Source organism: Brachyistius frenatus, unplaced genomic scaffold (assembly GCF_029030835.1).
Source record: "Brachyistius frenatus isolate BFR_SWC_R1_liver_20210118 unplaced genomic scaffold, ASM2903083v1 Contig_4, whole genome shotgun sequence".
Taxonomy (NCBI): Eukaryota; Metazoa; Chordata; class Actinopteri; family Embiotocidae; genus Brachyistius; species Brachyistius frenatus.
This window is the reverse complement of record NW_027210603.1, coordinates 1,407,972-1,427,806: the sequence shown is the minus strand read 5'-3', so window position 1 is coordinate 1,427,806 and position 19,835 is coordinate 1,407,972. Positions and strand designations below refer to the sequence as shown.

Here is a 19,835-nt window from a genome sequence, read left to right as displayed (position 1 = left end):
AGCTTACAGGGTTCCCATAGCTCAGGACATATCAGGGAATATAAGGGAGTTTTAAAAAATCGTTTCCAGACTGAGAAAGTCTGAGATTTGATTGTTTTTTTGGGCCAAGTCCTGGAATATCAGGGCATTTTGTTTCCATGTTTAAGATTTAGTTGCCATTTATCAAAATATCATCTTTTTTTTTACCACATTATTTCCCGTTTTCCACTTTTCTGTTCAGTAAAGAGATGTCTTTTCTTGTAGCTGCTTAGGAAGCAAACATGCAGGAAAATGTAGATTTCAAGATCTTTGGCTTCAAAATGAAGACTTCAAAGACTGACTGATAAAAATAGATGACAGAGAAGCTGAATGTAAAACTACTATACAGTGCATCCGGAAAGTATTCACAGCGCTTCATTTTTTTTCCACATTTTGTTATATTACAGCCTTATTCCAAAATGGATTAAATTCATTTTTCCCTCAAAATTCTGCACACAATACCCCATAATGACAATGTGAAATAATTTTGTTTGAAATTTTTGCAAATCTATTAAAAATCAAAAAAAAAAAAAAAAAAAAAAATCACATGTACATAAGTATTCACAGCCTTTGCCATTGCACTCAAAATTGAGCTCAGGTGCATCCTGTTTCCACTGATCATCCTTGAGATGTTTCTACAACTTGATTGGAGTCCACCTGGTAAATTCAGTTGATTGGACATGATTTGGAAAGACACACACCGTCTGTATAAGGTCCCACAGTTGACAGTGCATGTCAGAGCACATACTTAAGGTCATGAAGTCCAAGGAATTGTCTGTAGACCTCTGAGACTGGATTGTATGGAGGCACAGATCTGGGGAAGGGTACAGAAAAATGTCTGCAGCATTGAAGGTCCCAATGAGCACAGTGGCCTCCATCATCCATAAATGGAAGAAGTTTGGAACCACCAGGACTCTTCCTAGAGTCGGCCGCCCGGCCAAACTGAGCGATCGGGGGAGAAGGGCCTTAGTCAGGGAGGTGACCAAGAACCCGATGGTCACTCTGACAGAGCTCCAACGTTGCTCTGTGAAGAGAGGAGAACCTTCCAGAAGGACAACCATCTCTGCAGCACTCCACCAAGCAGGCCTGTATGGTAGAGTGGCCAGACGGAAGCCACTCCTCAGTAAAAGGCTCATGACAGCCCGCCTGGAGTTTACCAAAAGGCACCTGAAGGACTGTCAGACCATGAGAAACTAAATTCTCTGGTTTGATGAAACAAAGATTGAACTCTTTGGCCTGAATGCCAAGCGTCATGTCTGGAAGAAACCAGGCACCGCTCATCACCTGGCCAATACCATCCCTACAGTGAAGCATGGTGGTGGCAGCATCATGCTGTGGGGATGTTTTTCAGCAGCAGGAACTGGGACACGAGTCAGGATGGAGGGAAAGATGAATGCAGCAATGTACAGAGACATCCTTGATGAAAACCTGCTCCAGAGCGCTCTGGACCTCAGACTGGGGCGAAGGTTCATCTTCCAACAGGACAACGACCCGAAGCACACAGCCAAGATAACAAAGGAATGGCTTCGGGACAACTCTGTGAACGTCTTTGAGAGGCCCAGGCAGAGCCCAGACTTGAACCTGATTGAACATCTCTGGAGAGATCTGAAAATGGCTGTGCACCAACACTCCCCATCCAACCTGATGGAGCTTGAGAGGTCCTGCAAAGAAGAACGGGAGAAACTGCCCAAGAATAGGTGCCAAGCTTGTAGCATCATACTCAAAAAGACTTGAGGCTGTAATTGCTGCCAAAGGTGCTTCAACAAAGTATTGAGCAAAGGCTGTGAATATTTATGTACGTGTTATATTTTCGTTATTCATTTTTAATAGATTTGCAAAAATTGTAAACAAACTATTTTCACTTTGTCATTATGGGATATTGTGTGTAGAATTTTGAGGAAAAAAATGAATTTAATCAATTTTGGAATAAGGCTGTAACATAACAAAATGTGTAAAAAGTGAAGCGCTGTGACTACTTTCCAGATGCACTGTACATCTATTAAATATGGGAGAGAGAGCCCTTCCCTTTTAAACAATGTTTGCACGTTGCAAATTATTTTACACAAAGGTCAGTGTGTTTATAAGTGTACACGCCTCGTGTGGGATCATAATTGTGCAGTAGGATTAAGCAGTGAAGGTTTTGTATTTGTAAACTGTTGTGAATGTGCCTGTTTCTTGTCTTCTCAGCACAACAGCAGTCTGTTTATTAGAGATCATGAAGTTGCAGCTTTTTACTCGCTGAAAGTCTGTTGAAGTTTGACATTTGACTCCGAGAGGGAACTCTGGGCTTCGGTCAACAGCAATATGAAGATAAACTCGTGTAAAAAAAAAACCAACACAAGACTGAGTGGAGGGTGCTGATAGCTTAAGATTTACAATTCATTAACAGCTCTGAGAGATTCCATGTCGTTCTCCATCGATTTTTCATGGCATTGATTTATGAGTGTGAGAAGCAGCGGGGAGTTGTTCTGTGTGTTCTTTAGTTCATTCAGGATCTCATAGGACGAATGAATCACGTCTGTGGCGCTGCACTGGAGATGTTGAGGTGGAGTGTTAAGTGTCCCGCCTGGTGGTGAACCCGGCCGGGACACGGTGACATCATATCCAGTCCTGGAAGAGGCCGCTTCAGTCGTTCGAGCCTCACTGCTCCTTTGCAGTAACACGGCGGTGACTGTTCGGTGTTGGACTCATTCTTGTTTCTCGGTAGCAGCTGCTCTCTATTCGCTGCTCCAGAAACTTTCTTCCATCTTGGCTGACTCCTCACTGTCCTCTGGCTTCCTCGCATGCACAAAGCTCACAACCTTTTACTTATTTTGGAGGCCGTGGAGCAGAAACATGACCTCTTACTTCTCGTGTTGATGGGATACGTAATGGAAAGTAATACGCTGGCCGCTAACCGTTATTGTGACCTTTCCACTGAGCTATTTGCTGGATAAAAGCCTTTGAATCACACACTGTTCTCGGTCATTAATAGCGAGCTGTCATGTCCAGAGCCTTGACTTTGTGCTGCCACGCAGCGGCCTGCCAACACCGAGCTGCTGCCAGACGGTCCACACTCGGCCTTTCAACACAAACACTGGGATTGACGTGTTTCGTTTCTTCTTTCTCTTTTCTTCTTCTCTTCTCTTCCCCTGATTCTCTCCATCCCTCCGTTCTCTCTCAGATGTGGGCTCCGTGGAGGGTTTGGCGTACCACCGGGGCTGGGATATGTTGTACTGGACCAGCTACACCACCTCCACTATCACCCGCCACACCGTGGACCAGAGCCACTGGGGCGCCGTGGACCGGCACACCGTGGTCACCATGTCGGGGGACGACCACCCGAGAGCCTTTGTCCTCGACGAGTGTCAGAGGTCAGAAGTGATTCGGGTCCTCGTGTTGCCGTCCACTTTGCACACAGTCCTGCTCCATTATTACTCATGTCTGTGGTTGGTTTTCTGTCCTGCAGCCTGATGTTTTGGACCAACTGGAACGAGCAGTCTCCCAGCATCATGCGTGCCACGCTGACCGGCTCCAACGTCATCGTGATCATCGGCACCGACATCAGAACCCCGAACGGCCTGGCCATCGACCACCGGGCCGAAAAACTCTATTTCTCTGACGCCACGCTGGACAAGATCGAGCGCTGCGAGTACGACGGCACTCGGCGCTACGTGAGTGACATCATATTATGAGCTTTCCTAACAGCAGCCGTCAGTCTGTTTACCTCCTTTCAGTTTGTTGCAAGGCGGAGACTTCCGTGAGCGTACGAGGGTCATGGCTGTGGCTGTGCTTCCCCCTGCAGGTGGTGCTGAAGAATGAGCCGGTGCACCCGTTCGGCCTGTCGGTGTACGGAGATTACATCTTCTGGACCGACTGGGTGAGGAGGGCTGTGCTCCGCGCCGACAAATACACCGGAGGAGACATGAAGGTGCTGCGCGCCGACATCCCGCAGCAGCCGATGGGCATCGTCGCCGTCGCCAACGACACCAACAGCTGTGAGTTTGTCGTGACGGGTCTCTACGGTGATGCTGTAACAGGAAGGAAATCATCTCTAGGACTGCGTCATTATGGATAAAATCTTCCATCATAGTGCAGTTTTATTGTGAGTTTGTAAATCTTTTTGAAAGGATTCACTGAACATCGACCTCAAAGTGGAGATACTTCATCACATTGGTCGATTACAATATTAAGAACAATAAATGAAGCTATAACAGCTTTCATTTCCAACCCGCTGATTCACAACATCACACACAACGACCATATACATCTAAATATTTACTAATTAGTTTCAAGATTAAAATGTTTCAGTTGAAATGTAAACTTTTATCATCTGATGTTGCTCATAAACCGTGAACAGAGCTGTGAGTGTACCAACAATGTATTGGAGAGATTTATGATGTTTTCATAAGAGTAATCAATAGCAACAAAGAGCTTTGAGGTTCTCTCTTTTTTTTCTCTCTCTCTCTCTCTCTCTCTGCCGTTGTCTGTATCTTTTTTTTTACATTTCATTTAGCTGACGCTTTTATCCAAAGCGACTTACAACACACTGATGGTACACCATCGGGAGCAATTTTAGGGTTCAGTGTCTTGCTCAAGGACACTTAGGCATGTGGACAGGAGGAGCTGGGATTGAACCACTAACCTTCAGATTAGTGTGCAACCCACTCTACCGTCTGAGCCACAGCCTTCCGTTTAAATCAATGCAGTTCTCCATTTCTCTGTCTTCTACATCTTCTCCCTCGAGCCACCTCGTTCAATAAACTCTCTCTCGCTCCGATACCCACGGCGGCGCCGCAAACCGAGCGCCCGCCGGAACAGCTGCAAATCCCATTTAGATGGAGTCACACTGAATTATGCATTCAGCCGAGGCCGAGCCATCGGCAGCTTCACGCAGGCGTGTCTGTCTGCTGATGTGGATGAACGTGTGTGTGTGTGTGTGTGTGTGTGTGTGTGTGTGTGTGTGTGTGTGTGTGTGTGTGTGTGTGTGTGTGTGTGTGTGTGTGTGTGTGTTGGAGGGAGGGGTGGTGGTGGCGGGGTGGGGGTTCGTGCGTGCGGCTAACTTTTCCTGTCTGCACAGGTGAGTTCTCCATGTGCCGCGTCAACAACGGAGGATGTCAGGACCTGTGCTTGCTGACCTCAGAGGGAAGGGTCAACTGCAGTTGTCGTGGCGACAGGAAGCTCTTGGAGGACAACACCTGCATAGGTGAGACAAGGACGGGGATTCACAAAAACAAAAGTCTGACTTAAAAATATAATTTAAAAACAAAATAGTTTTGAGGCACCAAAGTAAATTGAGGATGCTCCTTACAAACTGCAGTAAACAGGAAACCACTTAATCGAATCAATATTTATTATATTTAGATTTATTTTTTACTTTAAAACAGCACCGGTTCTCCTCGGTACATTTGCACACAGTTTTTTGAAGTCCAAGTGTTTGTGAGAAATGGCCACACTTCCGTTCTGGATTTAGACCGTCTCTAATGTCTCTAATGTGTCTAATGCGTCTTCATATGATCCTGGACTGACTCGACGATCAGATCAGGGCTCTGTGGGGGACATCTCTCTGAAAATGGTTCTGTCTGACTCTGGCTGCACATTTGGGGCCATTATCAATCCCTGATGAATTAATTCGGCACCAATCAGATGCTTTCCTGACAGCAAAGCATCATCGATGAGAATCTAAACATCTAAAGCGCCTAAAAGTTTTGCACAATGCTGAAGAACAGACACTCAGGCATCATGTGATGAAGTGGAAATCAAGTTCTGTCTTTGCTGCATGTCTCAGGTCAGACAACTCAGTGTCTTTTTCTCTTTCGTTGTCCCTCAGCCCTCAACACCACATGTAACAACATTGATGAGTTTGAGTGTGGAAACGGAGACTGCGTTAACTACACGCTGACCTGTGACGGCATGGCGCACTGCAAGGACAAGTCGGATGAGAAGCAGTCGTACTGCGGTGGGCGGAGCCTGTTTTCTCTGACTAAACACTTTCACACACACTTTCCTTTCTTGTTGCCGTTTGTAATTCAAATTCGTCCTGTGTGTTTCTCAGCCAACCGAGTGTGCAAGAAGGGCTACAGACGGTGCGTGAACGGCCGCTGCGTCGGGCACGGCTCCTGGTGCAACGGGCAGGACGACTGCGGAGACAGCTCCGACGAGCTCTTCTGCAACAGTGAGTCACACCTGCACGCTCCACATGTTTTTACCACCGACCAACATTCCATAATCTGATCGCTGCGCCACACAACACACCATCTCTTCTTCCTGTGTCTCAGGCACGCTGTGCTCATCCGACCAGTTCCAGTGCAAAGACGGAAGCTGCATCTCCAACTCCAGCAAGTGCAACCAGAAAGTGGACTGCGAGGACGCCAGCGACGAGATGAACTGCAGTAAGTTGAAAAGATCCAGATTCAGTCTCGAGTCATTAAACGTGAAAAGTCAGCGCTTCACGTCACGTGGTTCTTCTCTCTCTTTTTCCCAAGCTGCCACCGACTGCTCCAGTTACTTCCATCTGGGAGTGAAGGGAGTGACGTTTCAGAAGTGCGAGTACACCACACTCTGCTTTGCACCTTCGTGGCAGTGTGACGGAGCCAACGACTGCGGAGACTTCTCCGATGAAAGAAACTGCCCAGGTATTTTAAGAACAGCTGAAGGCACATGCAGTATTTTAGGAAAAGGTAGGATTATTATTTTTTTTTTTTGCCACAGCAAAAGGAACAGAACGAAAACAATTCATGTTTTCATCCATTAAATTGCGTTTTGGGTGGTAATTCTCAATAATTCCTGTTTTTCTCTTCATGCCGGCTTTGATGTTTTTCTTCTTAAACCAACCCCTCCCTTGTCTCTCTGCCAGGGAGCGGGAGAACAAAGTGTCCGACGCCCTTCTTCGCGTGTCCGAGCGGACGTTGCATCCCCATGAGCTGGACCTGCGATAAGGAGGACGACTGTGAGAACGGTGCAGACGAGGCTCACTGTGGTAAGATACCCGAAGCTGAAACAAACCCAAGTGCAGCGGAGTTTCTCTTTGTTTTGGTGCCCGTTTTTTGCACTTCATACTTCTCCCTCTGGTCCTGTTAGATAAGTTCTGCTCGGCCTCCCAGTTCGAGTGCGGGAACCACCGCTGCATCCCCAACCGCTGGGTGTGTGACGGAGCGGACGACTGCGGCGACAGCAGTGACGAGGACAGCAAGTGCAGTGAGTGTTCAACACGAGTCAAAAAGCACTTAGCGGGGATATTTTTTGCATAAAAAGCTGTGCGTTTAATGTATTTTGTGTAATAATTACTCTGGCATGTATAGACAGCTTTCTATGATTCTTTGATGATGCATCAAACTCTTTCAGCAACTTAGGCGGTCACATTCTCAATTTTTCCAACTGTTTTAATTTATTTTTCTATTTTTACAGCATTTTTACAGAAAAGGATAACAATTAAATTCAAATGTGTAAAAACTAAATAAAGGGAAAGTAAGGATCGGGGAGGGGAGTTGTGTGTATGTATGTATATATGTGCACAGTGATACAGATATAATTCAGACCACAGATCTCAATCTTTAGTAAATATTTATTTATTTATTTATTTATTCCATTTGGTCAATTTCCGAAACCTTTTCAGTCCACTTATTATATGTCGAGTTTTAACCACTTAGCTGTGATGCATTCGGTTGCTGCTGTCATTAATATTTTTGTAAAGGATATTGTTTAGCTCTTCCATCAATGTGAGACCCACCGGTTTTGATGAAATACTCTTTTTGTTAAACTCATTTTGAATGATTTCTTTTCATCACAGAGACTAAAACCTGCAGTCCAGAGGCCTTCCAGTGTCCCGGATCACATATGTGTATCCCTCAGCGTTGGAAGTGTGATGGCGACAAAGACTGTCCTGACGGAGCCGACGAGAGTGTGAAAGCCGGCTGTGGTGAGTGCCCGTTTTTGAGTTTTTAATAACTCTGGGAGACAAAGGAAGATCCATTCTTCACTGTAGGACTCTGAAATGTGTTTGTCTCATTCACTCATTCAATACTTTTTATGTCTCAGTCTTCAACAACACGTGCAGCAGCAACGAGTTCATGTGCCAGGACCGGCAGTGTATCCCCAAGCACTTTGTGTGTGACCACGACAACGACTGCAGCGACGGCTCCGATGAGTCCCAGGAGTGCGGTGAGCGGACCTCTCCATCTTGACGGGCCGATTGAAAAAGCCTTCTCTCCTCCTCCTCCTCGTCCTCCTCGATCTTTTGTAACAACGAGCACCGTTTGTCCCTGCAGAGTATCCGACGTGTCGACCCAGCGAGTTCCGCTGTGCCAACGGACGCTGCCTCATTCAGAGTTCGTGGGAGTGTGACGGAGACTTCGACTGCCACGACCACTCAGATGAAGCTCCGAAGAACCCACGCTGCAACGGCCCAGGTAACACACACTCTCAAAACACTTTACTTGTACTTATCCTTTTATTGATGTATTTATTGATGTATCTATTAAACCTGGACTCCAATCTGCATCGCTGCCCGGTTCTGAGTAGATCACGAAAGGTTCCAACAAAGTGCAGTGTTTCCCACACGTGGACTTACTTGGGCGGGCTGGGATGGATTAACGAGTGGACAATCTCCCCTCGCTCCCTCCACACCTCAGTGCAGCAGAGGTTTAAGCTCCGCCCACAGCGAGACACACAGAGATCAGAGGACAGAAACACGGCAGAGACTCTCACGCTGAGCTGGAAACAAGTGGCTGCTCAGAAATTAGGTCAACAACAGAAATACAATATTTTCAGCTGGACCGCAACAGAGGGGGCGGAGCTATAAAGAGAGTCTGTCACCGAGTGAGTGAGATCAAAGTTACACGCAGGTCAGCTGAACGCTGCGGCTTTTCAGAAAAAAGCATGAACACACTGTGAATTTATGCTGTTGTGATACAAAATGTGTGCGTTGAGTATCACTTTGTCATTTTTCACATAACAGAAGCTTCTTCAGCTGCTTTGGGTGGAGCTCAGCTATGTGAATAGATGTTACCAAACACGAGTCGCTCTCAGAGGAAAAAAGGTCGGAGGCCGCTGACGTACGCTAACGGAGTCGGTGGGATTAAATGTGCCAGATTTAGCACGATGTCTCATTTTCATCTGTAGCTTTTGAGCAGACAAATAACAACAAATAACATTACAGGATACATCGCAGACAGCGTATCAACGTATCAGTGTCAGTAAATAGCCTTCATAGCTAAATATGTTCAATACCAGACGCCAGTACCGTCGCTCTCTACCGATGAGGCTGAAATGAATTCCTGAGGCTCTGAAATCACACGAGCTGCATCGGTCCACATTTTCCCTTCATCTGACTCTCATTTCATTTCTTTATTTCACGGAACAGAGAAGAAATGCAACGACACCGCGTACGCCTGCAATAACGGAAAATGCATCAACAACACGCTGCTCTGCGACCACAAAGACGACTGCGGCGACGGCTCCGACGAGCTCAACTGCTTCATCAACGAGTGCCTGAACAGCAAACTGAGCGGCTGCTCTCAGCTCTGTGAAGACCTGAAGATCGGGTTCAAGGTAAGTGAGCAGCGTCACTTCTCGCGTGTTAACATCGTCGACCGGCACTGTGGCTTTACCTGCTCGGCGCCGTGCTCCCTCACAGTGCAGATGCCACCCCGGCTTCCGTCTCAAAGACGACGGGAAGACGTGCGTCGACATAGACGAGTGCACCACCACTTATCCCTGCACGCAGCGCTGCATCAACACGCACGGCAGCTTCCACTGTCTGTGCGTGGAGGGCTTCCAGCTCAGCCCCGAGAACCCCACCATATGCAAATCCACCTCTGGTAAGAAACGCGGCAGATTAATGCCATTCAGGCGAGCGTTTAAAAGGTAAATCCACTCACGTTTGACGTCCGCCTCCCCCGCAGACGAGGAGCCCTTCCTCATCTTTGCAAACCGCTACTACCTGAGGAAGCTCAACCTGGACGGCTCCAACTACACACTGCTCAAACAGGTGAGACCGGCACATGCAGCGGCTTCCTTTTGATGTGCTCAGAAAAGCCTCCTGCGGGGTTTTTATCTCCACCGCTGACTAATGCAGCTGCTCTGCTCCGACAGGGCCTGAACAACGCCGTGGCTCTGGACTTCGACTATCGCCAGCAGATGATTTATTGGACGGATGTAACCACGCAGGGCAGCATGATCAGACGCATGTACATCAACGGCAGCGATGTTCAGGTGAGTGCAGATGTGCAAAATGTGCCTCCTCCGCATCAAGATCACATTTGAAATGATGAATTGTGTAAATGCTGGCGAGACTCGGATTGAGATACGGCTTGTTCGTTTGTCAGGTCCTTCACCGCACATCGCTCAGCAACCCGGATGGTGTGGCGGTGGACTGGGTGGCAGGAAACCTGTACTGGTGCGATAAGGGACGCGATACTATCGAGGTGTCGAAGCTGAACGGAGCGTACCGCACCGTTCTGGTCAACAGCGGCCTGAGGGAGCCGCGTGCTGTGGCCGTGGATGTACGCTACGGGTAAGAGTCACACCGCAAAAACTAAATGTACCAACGCAGATTTCTATCACAGCAGATTTTTGAGGCCACGTTGTCAACACCTCTGATTCATGTTCCCCTCAGTAAAACTGCTCACTTACAGCATTATCACTTCCATAAAATATATATGTGGTAGACTGGCTGATACAAAGGGAGATCAATAAGTCAGGACGTCCTATTGCACATGAAAAGAGAGCAGCGGTGATTTGCACTGAGCAGGAGGAAGCTCAAACCTTCCTCAGTAAACATTCCAAGTTATTGTTGCTTGATTTCCATCAGTGTCTGAGTTACACATGTTTTTGTGACCGCTGGTCTGTGTGAAATCGACAAGAACGCGAGCAGTATAAACCATCAGTGACGTCGCCTAGTTCGGAGCAGGAAGTGACCGTATTTGGATGAGCTGGGGGAGGAGCTGGGGTTGGATTTTACCTGACGATGCTACGTCCCGCCCACTGATAGCTGTAACCTGACTGTACCACAGGCCTGTCAATCAAACAGACATGCCCCCAAAGACAGGTCTTTCTGAATCTTATTTTCTAATTACATTTCATTTAGCTGATGCTTTTATCCAAAGCGACTTACAACACACTGATGGTTCACCATCGGAAGCAATTTAGGGTTCAGTGTCTTGCTCAAGGACACTTAGGCATGTGGACAAGAGGATCTGGGATTGAACCACCAACCTTCTGATTAGTGTGCAACCCACTCTACCGTCTGAGCCACAGCCTCCCGAGCCTCTGATGAATGAGGGATTATTTTAAGATGGACCTCCAGAAAACTAATAAGAAGGAGCGACTTCTAGAAAGAGCCGACCTCTAGTGGCACTCGGTGTTATTGCAGCTTAAGCTTTAAGAAGCTACGTCCACGTTCATATAAATTTTATGTGTCAAACTCAGGAAATTGGCAACAGCAACTCTTTTACTCTCTATAATAATACTTCCTTCTGCTTCATGCACATCACGGTTAGAAAGTCACTGTTTTAGTCGACGACCACTAGACGTGTGACACCGAGTGGATGTTTAACTGATCTGATAATGATAAATAAACCCGGACTAATACAGAACATCCCTGGCAGGTACTTGTACTGGTCTGACTGGGGCGACAACCCGCACATCGGGAGGATCGGGATGGACGGCACCAACCGGAGCGTCATCGTGGAGGATAAGATCACGTGGCCCAACGGCCTGACGCTGGACTTCATTAACGACCGCATCTACTGGGCCGATGCCCGCGAGGACTACATCGCGTTTGCCAGCCTGGACGGAACCAACAGACACACAGGTGACACACACGCACACACACACACACACACACACACACACACACACACACACACACACACACACACACACACACACATACACATATCAGAGAGTCTTTGAGCCCTTTTCCCGTTGTTGTTACTGATGTGTTTCTTTCTGTGTTTGCACCCTTGTAGTTCTGACTCAGGATATCCCCCACATCTTTGCCATGACTCTGTTCGAGGAGTACATCTACTGGACAGACTGGGAGACGAAGTCCATCAACAGAGCTCACAAGACGCTGGGGATCAACAAGACCATGCTGATCAGCACCCTGCACCGACCGATGGACCTCCACATCTACCACCCGTACCGCCAGCCTGAAGGTAGAGTCCTTCACAGCATGGCAATCTCCATCTACGCCGGATTTAAACCTAATTCATTTTCATTTCTTGTTTTCTACAGTGGCAGGCCACCCATGTCAGGACGACAACGGAGGCTGCAGTAACCTGTGTTTGCTCTCACCTGGCGGGGGCTACAAGTGTGCCTGCCCCAGTAACTTTTACCTGGGAGCCGACGGCAAACAGTGCCTGTCCAACTGCACGGCCAGTCAGGTGACCCAGCCTCAGACTTTTTTTTTTTTTTTTTTTTTTTTTTTCAATATATAAATATATGTCTGCCTGTATTAACTCATTATCACACTGCAGAAATAACCCATTTCCTCCTCTGCGTCTTCAGTTTGTTTGCAAAAACGACAAGTGCATCCCGTTCTGGTGGAAGTGCGACACCGAGGACGACTGTGGGGACCGATCGGACGAGCCGGCAGACTGCCGTGAGTCACCGAAGCAGCTCAGGCTGAGTTTATTAATGTTGCTTTGTAATGTTTTAGTAATGTGCTGCGTGTTCCTCCCTGCATGCAGCTGAGTTCAAGTGCAGACCGGGTCAGTTCCAGTGCGGCACCGGCATCTGCACCAACCCGGCCTACATCTGCGACGGAGACAACGACTGCCAGGACAACTCCGACGAGGCCAACTGCGGTACAAACACCCACTTATACTTCCAGATTTTTTATTTAAAAATGTTAAGAAGTCACTTTACTTACCGTTTATTCGTGTTTATTTTTCAGACATCCACGTGTGCCTCCCGAGTCAGTTTAAATGTTCCCACCCGAGCCGCTGCATCCCGGGAATCTTCCGCTGTAACGGGCAGGACAACTGTGGAGAAGGAGAGGATGAGAAGGACTGTCGTAAGTCAACTTCTTCCCTTCAGCTCTGCTTTTTTGTTGTTGTTGTTGTTGTTTTTACTCTGCTAGTTTCCCCGTTTATCTGAACAACACCTCGTTGTTACACAATTCCACTTATTGCAACTTCTTTATAAGGGCTGAAGTCTGTTTTTGGTGTCTCCAGTTTATTCATCCACTTCCAGGTTTAAACATGCAGTCATTTGTTCATCCTCCTGAGGTTCTCTCTGGCGATGACATCAAAAATAATCCAGGAAAAAGTCCACCTGTCTGTCATCAAATTAAACGTTGTACATTTTACAGTCAAAATCTATTTTTGTCCGCTGTCTTCCAAAAAGTAATCCAACAACTCACTTCCTTCTCATCCCGTTCACGTGGCTCCATTAATGTGTGGTGATTACATGTGCTCACTAAAAATCACATTTTAAACTTATTCTGACAAATGTAGAAAACAATGAACGTAGATAGCGTTCTTATTTTTAAGGATAATTCAACATACAAACTGGTTTAGAGCCAGATTTCTCTTCCTCCTTGCAGCCTGAAGTTTGTCCCCAGAGGATGAACCCTCCTGTTAGCTGTGACCTTTGGACCTTTTTCCCCTTTGCGTCACACAGGCCACAGTTTCCACTCACACATACTGTACGTCCACATCTAATGAGCTGACAGCAAACTGCTGAACACTTTGATGCTCCCCAGAAGATCTGTGTCCAGAGTGACCTTTCTTTCAGCAACGCCCAGATGCCAAAATGTTGCGTAATCTAATTGCCGTGACATTTGCCGAGCACATTCATTCTCCACAAAGGGGAGATTACGTGAACTCTTCAGTTGCACCAATTTGGGGTCAAAATTTACATTTTAACACTTTTAAATGCAAAGTTACAGTATACGAATATTTGTACAATGAAAATTGCAGTTTCAGAGGGAAAGAAGAAAAACCTGACGGTTATAAAGTTTGTCTGTTTTTAGAGTAAATGCTCTCATCTGTGTGTTATCGTGCAGCGGAAGTCACGTGCGCCCCGAACCAGTTCCAGTGTGCGATCACTAAGCGCTGCATCCCCCGGGTGTGGGTGTGCGACAGAGACAATGACTGCGTGGACGGATCCGATGAGCCTGCCAACTGCAGTAAGACGAGGCTTTTCATGACTGCGCAAAACAACACCTCTGCACACGAAGAAGAAAAGTCTCCTCCGCAGCATGAACGCAGTTCTGTAATCAAAATCGGACCAATCACAGTGACGGGAAGCTGAGAATGTCAGTTTGGTGCTCTTCCTCTGGCTTTTACAGGTTAAAAAGGACATTTTAAACTTCCGAGCTGGCTGCAGACGAGAGATGACTTTTTTTTTTCACTGCAATGAATTTTTCATCATCAAATAAAAACAGAACGATCTGTTTATTGTGTTAGAGAGTGAATAAGTCTGTGTTTAAGATGTGTGATCCCTGTTGCAGCTCAGATGACGTGCGGCGTGGACGAGTTCCGCTGCAAGGACTCGGGCCGCTGCATCCCGGCGCGCTGGAAGTGTGACGGAGAGGACGACTGCGGAGACGCTTCGGACGAACCCAAGGAGGAGTGCGGTAAGGACGGAGCCATAGAGGAGGAGGAGGAGGAGGTTGAGGAGGTTGAGGAGGTTGAGGTTGGAGTCAGGGCAGCAAAGCTCGTACTGAACACGCCTGTCTGTGCACAGACGAGCGCACGTGTGAGCCGTACCAGTTCCGCTGCAAGAACAACCGCTGCGTGCCGGGCCGCTGGCAGTGCGACTACGACAACGACTGCGGGGACAACTCGGACGAAGACAAGTGTGGTAGGTCGTCCCCCCTCCCCCCCATCACACACACACGCCCCCCCCTCCAGCTGGGTTCCTCTGTCTGCTCACACACCCGCGGTCACTCACTGTGATTTCTGATATCGTATCGTCTCTTTCATAAGTAGGCGCTTCACGTGCAGCGGCGGTAAGCAGCGTCACCTCTCGCCGTGTGCTCGTCTTGTTATATTTAGTCGACTACACGCATGGTTTAGATTTGATTTCCTTTTAGTTGAGTGCTTCTGTTGCCATTTGCACATCTCACGTCATCTCATGTCTGTTTTGCATTTCACACTGGCCTGTTGCTGTGAGCCAGAGGTAGGTGCTGCCACAGTTTAAAGATCCACCCGGTCCTTTGTGTGCTCCCAGCTTTGTTCTACCAGCTTTTCCCTTCTTCTTCTTTTTTTAATCCCATTAGCTCCTGTAGCTCCTCCACTACACAGTGTACCATCCCCACCTCTGAGTCACCCCTGTGATATATCAGTCTGTTTTCTTCGTGTTCGTCTGGCTCTCATCAGATCTGCTCTTTTTTATAGTCTGCTCCACTCCCGCCTCTTCTCTTCTAGTTTCCTTTCCTTTACGCCTCTCCTCGCTCCCTGCCTCTGTTCCCCCTTAATTATCCTCTCTCAGTCTTCTAAGCCCTCGTCTCTCTGTCCTCAGTGCCTCGCCAGTGCTCAGAGAGCGAGTTTTCATGCGCAAACGGCCGCTGCATCGCCGGCCGTTGGAAGTGCGACGGCGACCACGACTGCGCCGACGGTTCCGATGAGGTATCGCTCGCATGAGGTTTTCCCTGCCGGTTAACTTGTAATGCTTTGAAATCTGCCGCGTTGTAACAAAGGGACCTCTGGGGTTTTTTCTTAATTGCAGAATGGCTGTGATATGAGGTGTGACAGCGACCAGTTCCAATGCAAAAATGGCCACTGCATTCCCCTCCGCTGGCGCTGCGACGCCGACCCCGACTGCATGGATGGCAGCGACGAGGAGAGATGCGACAGTGGTGGTAAGAAGCTCGTAGACGTTTTCTCTTGGAAGTTTCATCAAACATACGTGTTCTATTTTAAAAACTCTTTTCCAGACGGGAGTCGTGGGGATTTGATCATTTTTTTGGGCCAAATCATGGAATATCAGGGAATTTTGTTTGCATGTTTACATGTTTAGTTGCCATTTTTAAAAATGTAATATTTTCCACGCATGTAGCTATAACGTTAGTTAGCTAGTTATTGTGTATGTTTGCATTAGTGGTCACTGACAGAAATTATAAATGTAGTTTATTCGGCTGCGAGCTAATTTCTGTTATTGTCAGATCAATTATTTGACTGCAGCCATGAATTTCATTTCTTTTAATATCGACGTGACTGGAGCATATTTTTAACAGAAATGTGGCTGTTTCCTGTGTTTCTGTTCATTATAGGTCATTAAGTTTCAGTTTTTTGTCAGTGAACGTCTAGAAGTTTGACATTTGACTTGGAGTGTGAATCCTAAATATATAAAGCTGAAAGTGTCGACACTGTTATGTATTATCTGTGCTGTCTCAGTGGGTAGACACTGTCCCCAGGACGAGTTCCAGTGCAACAACACCCTCTGTAAACCCCTCGGCTGGAAGTGTGACGGTGAGGACGACTGTGGAGACAACTCTGATGAGAACCCGGACGAGTGTGGTGAGAATCGCTTTTACTTCATTTCGCACACTTCAGGGTTACAGACGTTGTCCTGCTCGTACTGACTCCTCTTCCTCCTCCTCCTCCTCCTCCTCCTCTCTTCTGGTCCTTCAGTTAAATTCCAGTGTCCTCCCACGAGGCAGTTCCGTTGTCATAACGACCGCGTGTGTCTGCCACTGTCGAGACGCTGTGACGGTGAGAACAACTGCGGGGACAACAGCGACGAAGTCAGCTGCCGTGAGTTTGTTTACTCTCGTTGTCGTTGCGTGAACAAAGCAAGAACACAGTTTGCTTTAATTGCGATTGACTGTGGTGACTTTTGCGCATGGTAACCATGGTGATAACCTCTGTGTGACTCCTTCCGGAAGTGCCTCCGTCCACACCGGTCTGTCAGAAGGACGAGTTCCGCTGCTCCAGCAGGCGCTGCATCAGCTCCACTCTGCGCTGCAACTACTTCAACGACTGCGAGGACTTCGGCTCTGACGAAATCAGCTGCAACAAGAAAGGTGTGTTTTCTCCGCAGTGTGTGTGTTTGTCCTAACGACGGCATCCGCTCTGCGTGGGTTGTCGGTGTGACTGCGGGCTCCCCGTTTCACTTCCTGCAGACACGGTGCTGAACGACTGCCGCAGTAACCGGACGGTGTGTGGAGACGGAGACGAAGCTCACTGCGTGGTCAACGGCACCGACTCCTTCTGCTCCTGCAAACCCGGCTTCCAGTCCATCGGACACAACAGATGTGAAGGTGCAGGTTTTCTTTTCATCTGTCACATGTCACATTATGTTTCGGCCGCAAGTTGCTCCGAGACTTGAAACTGCTCGCCATCTGGCGCCATTTAGAGGAAGGGGCGGGGCATAACGAAATTTTAAAAATAAGGCGTCTGAGGAAGCTGCAGCTGTTCCTGAGTTTGTCATTTGAAACACGGAACATGTGTAACGTGGTCCTGGGATGTTTCACAGATAAGAACGAGTGCAAGCAGTTCGGAGTTTGTTCCCACATCTGCAACAACACGAAGGGTTCCTACAAGTGCAGCTGCCACAAGTACTTCACCAAGATCAACGACACCTGCAAGGCTGACAGTGAGTATCTAAAGTAACCAACGATCGTCAGCTTTTCACACTATTTTATAGCTATGTGTGATACATTTTTCTTTCTCTTCTCCAGTACAAGGATTTTTTTTTTTTAACTTTATTGAACGAGATATAAATTGAATAATAAATAAAGATAAATGGACTTGGTACATAAATTCCATTGATGTAAAATTATCATCGAAAAATAGCCTTAGCATCAGCATACAGTTGGACAGTTCTGTTCCTCCTTTTAGTTTTAATAAGTTATTAAGAATCTTTACATATTCTTTAAATTCCACCAAAAATCCACTGAAGTTGGAGGAGATTTTTGTCATTCTTCATTTATGAGTGAAAAATGTGCCACAGAGGATCAGTAAGTTTACAATGAATTCAATATTTTAGATTTTTTTGATGACGTCTTCACACTCAATTTTTATATTAAGATTAATTTTACACATTATATAATCTTCCATTCGAGACCAAAAAGATAATAGAATGTGTACAAAGGTAAAATAAACGTATTAAAGATTCCGATTCATCAATGTCTAAAAATCTGGAAAAGTATATTCTCTACTACCATGATCCATTTGTCCTTTTCCCGCCGTGACATCACTTCCTGTTCATCCCCAGCTCAAAGGCAGGTGCTCTACATCGCCGATGACAACGAAATCCGCAGCCTGGACCCCTCCATGCTGAACTGGCGCTACGAGCAGATCTTCCAGGGTGACGCCAACGTGCGCATCGACGCCATGGACCTGCACGTGAAGACGAACCGCATTTACTGGACCAACTGGCACACGGGGCGCATTTCCTCCTACGATTTACCTTCTTCCTCCTCGTCCCTCAACAACAACAACAACCGGGACCGACGCCAGAGCGACTCCCGGGTCATCAACCTGGAGGTACGTGCTTATTATCTGCGCTCTCGCGGTTTGTTTGTTTGTAAATGATGAAGGTGAAACACGCGTGTCCAGTTCTGGAGGTGTTTGCTGCAGTTGTTCTGCCTCTGCGTTCAGATTCCCGACCTGAAGATGCCTCGTGGCATCGCTGTGGACTGGGTGGCGGGGAACTTGTACTGGACCGACTCCGGCAGGGACGTCATCGAGGTGGCCCAGATAAGCGGAGGACGCCACCGTAAAACTCTGATCTCCGGCATGATCGACGAGCCTCACGCCATCGTAGTCGACCCCCAGAGAGGGTGAGTGGCTCTGGGGACAAAACACCAGCTACAATAATGCAAATTAATATTTAATTGTTGTAACGGCAGTGATGAATGAAGCTTTTACTTTCATTAGGAAAATGTACTGGGCAGATTGGGGCAACCACCCCAAGATTGAAACCGCTGGTATGGACGGAACCATGAGAGAGACGCTGGTCGAAGAAAACATCCAGTGGCCAACTGGTAAAACACACAAAGCACTTCTCCTCACTGATCCGGGGCCGTATTCACAAACATCCTTACAATCCTCTCGGAGAGCTCCTAACTGAACCTCAACATTTTTAGTGAGGAGTCTGAATTTAGGAAACATCTCAGAGCTACTTTAAGGAAAGAACAGTGACGTCCGGTGGAAATTACATGAACTGCATCCCAGTTTAAGGTTGTAAAAGCGTTGTAATTGTTCATGTGATGTTTCTGAACATCTCGGTGCTGTGATCAGTTTTATTTCAGATCCTGAAGCTACGAACACTTTTATACACATTCAACAGATTTCGGTCACTAAGAGTAACTTTTAGACCCAGTAAACTTCATTAATACGGCCTCTGATCTGCAGTAAATATAAAGTGTGGGTATTCATTGATAAAACTGCGTTCTCTTCCTTCAGGTCTGGCGGTGGACTACTTCAACGAGCGCCTGTTCTGGGCTGATGCGAAACTCTCCCTGATCTGCAGTGTGAGGCTGAATGGCAGCGACGCAGTTGTGGCCATAAACACCCTTAAAAACAGTTGAGTGGCACGAAATCGCACTGGTGGCGTCATCCACCCTTTAAATCCGCTGGAGTCCTAAACGTGTCGTTGTTTTCTACACAGAGCTCCGTCACCCCTTCAGCATCGACGTCTTTGAGGACTACATCTACGGCGTCACCTACGTCAACAACTACGTTTTCCGAGTGAATAAGTTCGGCAAAGGTCCCATTGAGAACCTGACGACTGGAATGAACCATGCCACCGACATAGTGTTGTACCACCGCTACAAACAGCCTGATGGTGAGTGAAAAAAAGAGGACAAAAAGTTGGAAGCAGCAGCAGCAGGGCTCAATAAAACAGAATCTCAGAGGAGAAGGGACGGGAGGTACTTTTCA

The 19,835-nt window shown here is 47.3% G+C and overlaps 1 protein-coding gene across 4 annotated transcripts in view; it reads left to right on the top strand.

Annotated features, from left to right (window-relative positions):
• The window catches only part of LOC138626848 (low-density lipoprotein receptor-related protein 1-like), a 102,371-nt gene that overhangs the window by 76,078 nt on the left and 6,458 nt on the right, over positions 1 to 19,835 (top strand). For all 4 annotated transcript variants that reach the window (XM_069708834.1, XM_069708818.1, XM_069708826.1 and 1 more), the window contains exons 43-81: positions 3,182 to 3,371; positions 3,467 to 3,671; positions 3,803 to 3,995; positions 5,078 to 5,203; positions 5,828 to 5,956; positions 6,053 to 6,172; positions 6,276 to 6,389; positions 6,483 to 6,632; positions 6,854 to 6,976; positions 7,078 to 7,194; positions 7,787 to 7,915; positions 8,035 to 8,157; positions 8,265 to 8,405; positions 9,359 to 9,546; positions 9,632 to 9,815; positions 9,900 to 9,985; positions 10,090 to 10,209; positions 10,323 to 10,510; positions 11,604 to 11,809; positions 11,967 to 12,155; positions 12,235 to 12,383; positions 12,508 to 12,601; positions 12,690 to 12,806; positions 12,896 to 13,015; positions 14,009 to 14,131; positions 14,456 to 14,581; positions 14,692 to 14,808; positions 15,469 to 15,575; positions 15,676 to 15,808; positions 16,344 to 16,466; positions 16,581 to 16,703; positions 16,835 to 16,972; positions 17,072 to 17,209; positions 17,425 to 17,544; positions 18,166 to 18,437; positions 18,552 to 18,733; positions 18,831 to 18,937; positions 19,359 to 19,478; positions 19,564 to 19,740. In XM_069708834.1, the coding sequence (XP_069564935.1) occupies positions 3,182 to 3,371; positions 3,467 to 3,671; positions 3,803 to 3,995; positions 5,078 to 5,203; positions 5,828 to 5,956; positions 6,053 to 6,172; positions 6,276 to 6,389; positions 6,483 to 6,632; positions 6,854 to 6,976; positions 7,078 to 7,194; positions 7,787 to 7,915; positions 8,035 to 8,157; positions 8,265 to 8,405; positions 9,359 to 9,546; positions 9,632 to 9,815; positions 9,900 to 9,985; positions 10,090 to 10,209; positions 10,323 to 10,510; positions 11,604 to 11,809; positions 11,967 to 12,155; positions 12,235 to 12,383; positions 12,508 to 12,601; positions 12,690 to 12,806; positions 12,896 to 13,015; positions 14,009 to 14,131; positions 14,456 to 14,581; positions 14,692 to 14,808; positions 15,469 to 15,575; positions 15,676 to 15,808; positions 16,344 to 16,466; positions 16,581 to 16,703; positions 16,835 to 16,972; positions 17,072 to 17,209; positions 17,425 to 17,544; positions 18,166 to 18,437; positions 18,552 to 18,733; positions 18,831 to 18,937; positions 19,359 to 19,478; positions 19,564 to 19,740 (5,607 nt within the window). The remainder of the gene's footprint in view (positions 1 to 3,181; positions 3,372 to 3,466; positions 3,672 to 3,802; positions 3,996 to 5,077; positions 5,204 to 5,827; positions 5,957 to 6,052; positions 6,173 to 6,275; positions 6,390 to 6,482; positions 6,633 to 6,853; positions 6,977 to 7,077; positions 7,195 to 7,786; positions 7,916 to 8,034; positions 8,158 to 8,264; positions 8,406 to 9,358; positions 9,547 to 9,631; positions 9,816 to 9,899; positions 9,986 to 10,089; positions 10,210 to 10,322; positions 10,511 to 11,603; positions 11,810 to 11,966; positions 12,156 to 12,234; positions 12,384 to 12,507; positions 12,602 to 12,689; positions 12,807 to 12,895; positions 13,016 to 14,008; positions 14,132 to 14,455; positions 14,582 to 14,691; positions 14,809 to 15,468; positions 15,576 to 15,675; positions 15,809 to 16,343; positions 16,467 to 16,580; positions 16,704 to 16,834; positions 16,973 to 17,071; positions 17,210 to 17,424; positions 17,545 to 18,165; positions 18,438 to 18,551; positions 18,734 to 18,830; positions 18,938 to 19,358; positions 19,479 to 19,563; positions 19,741 to 19,835) is intronic.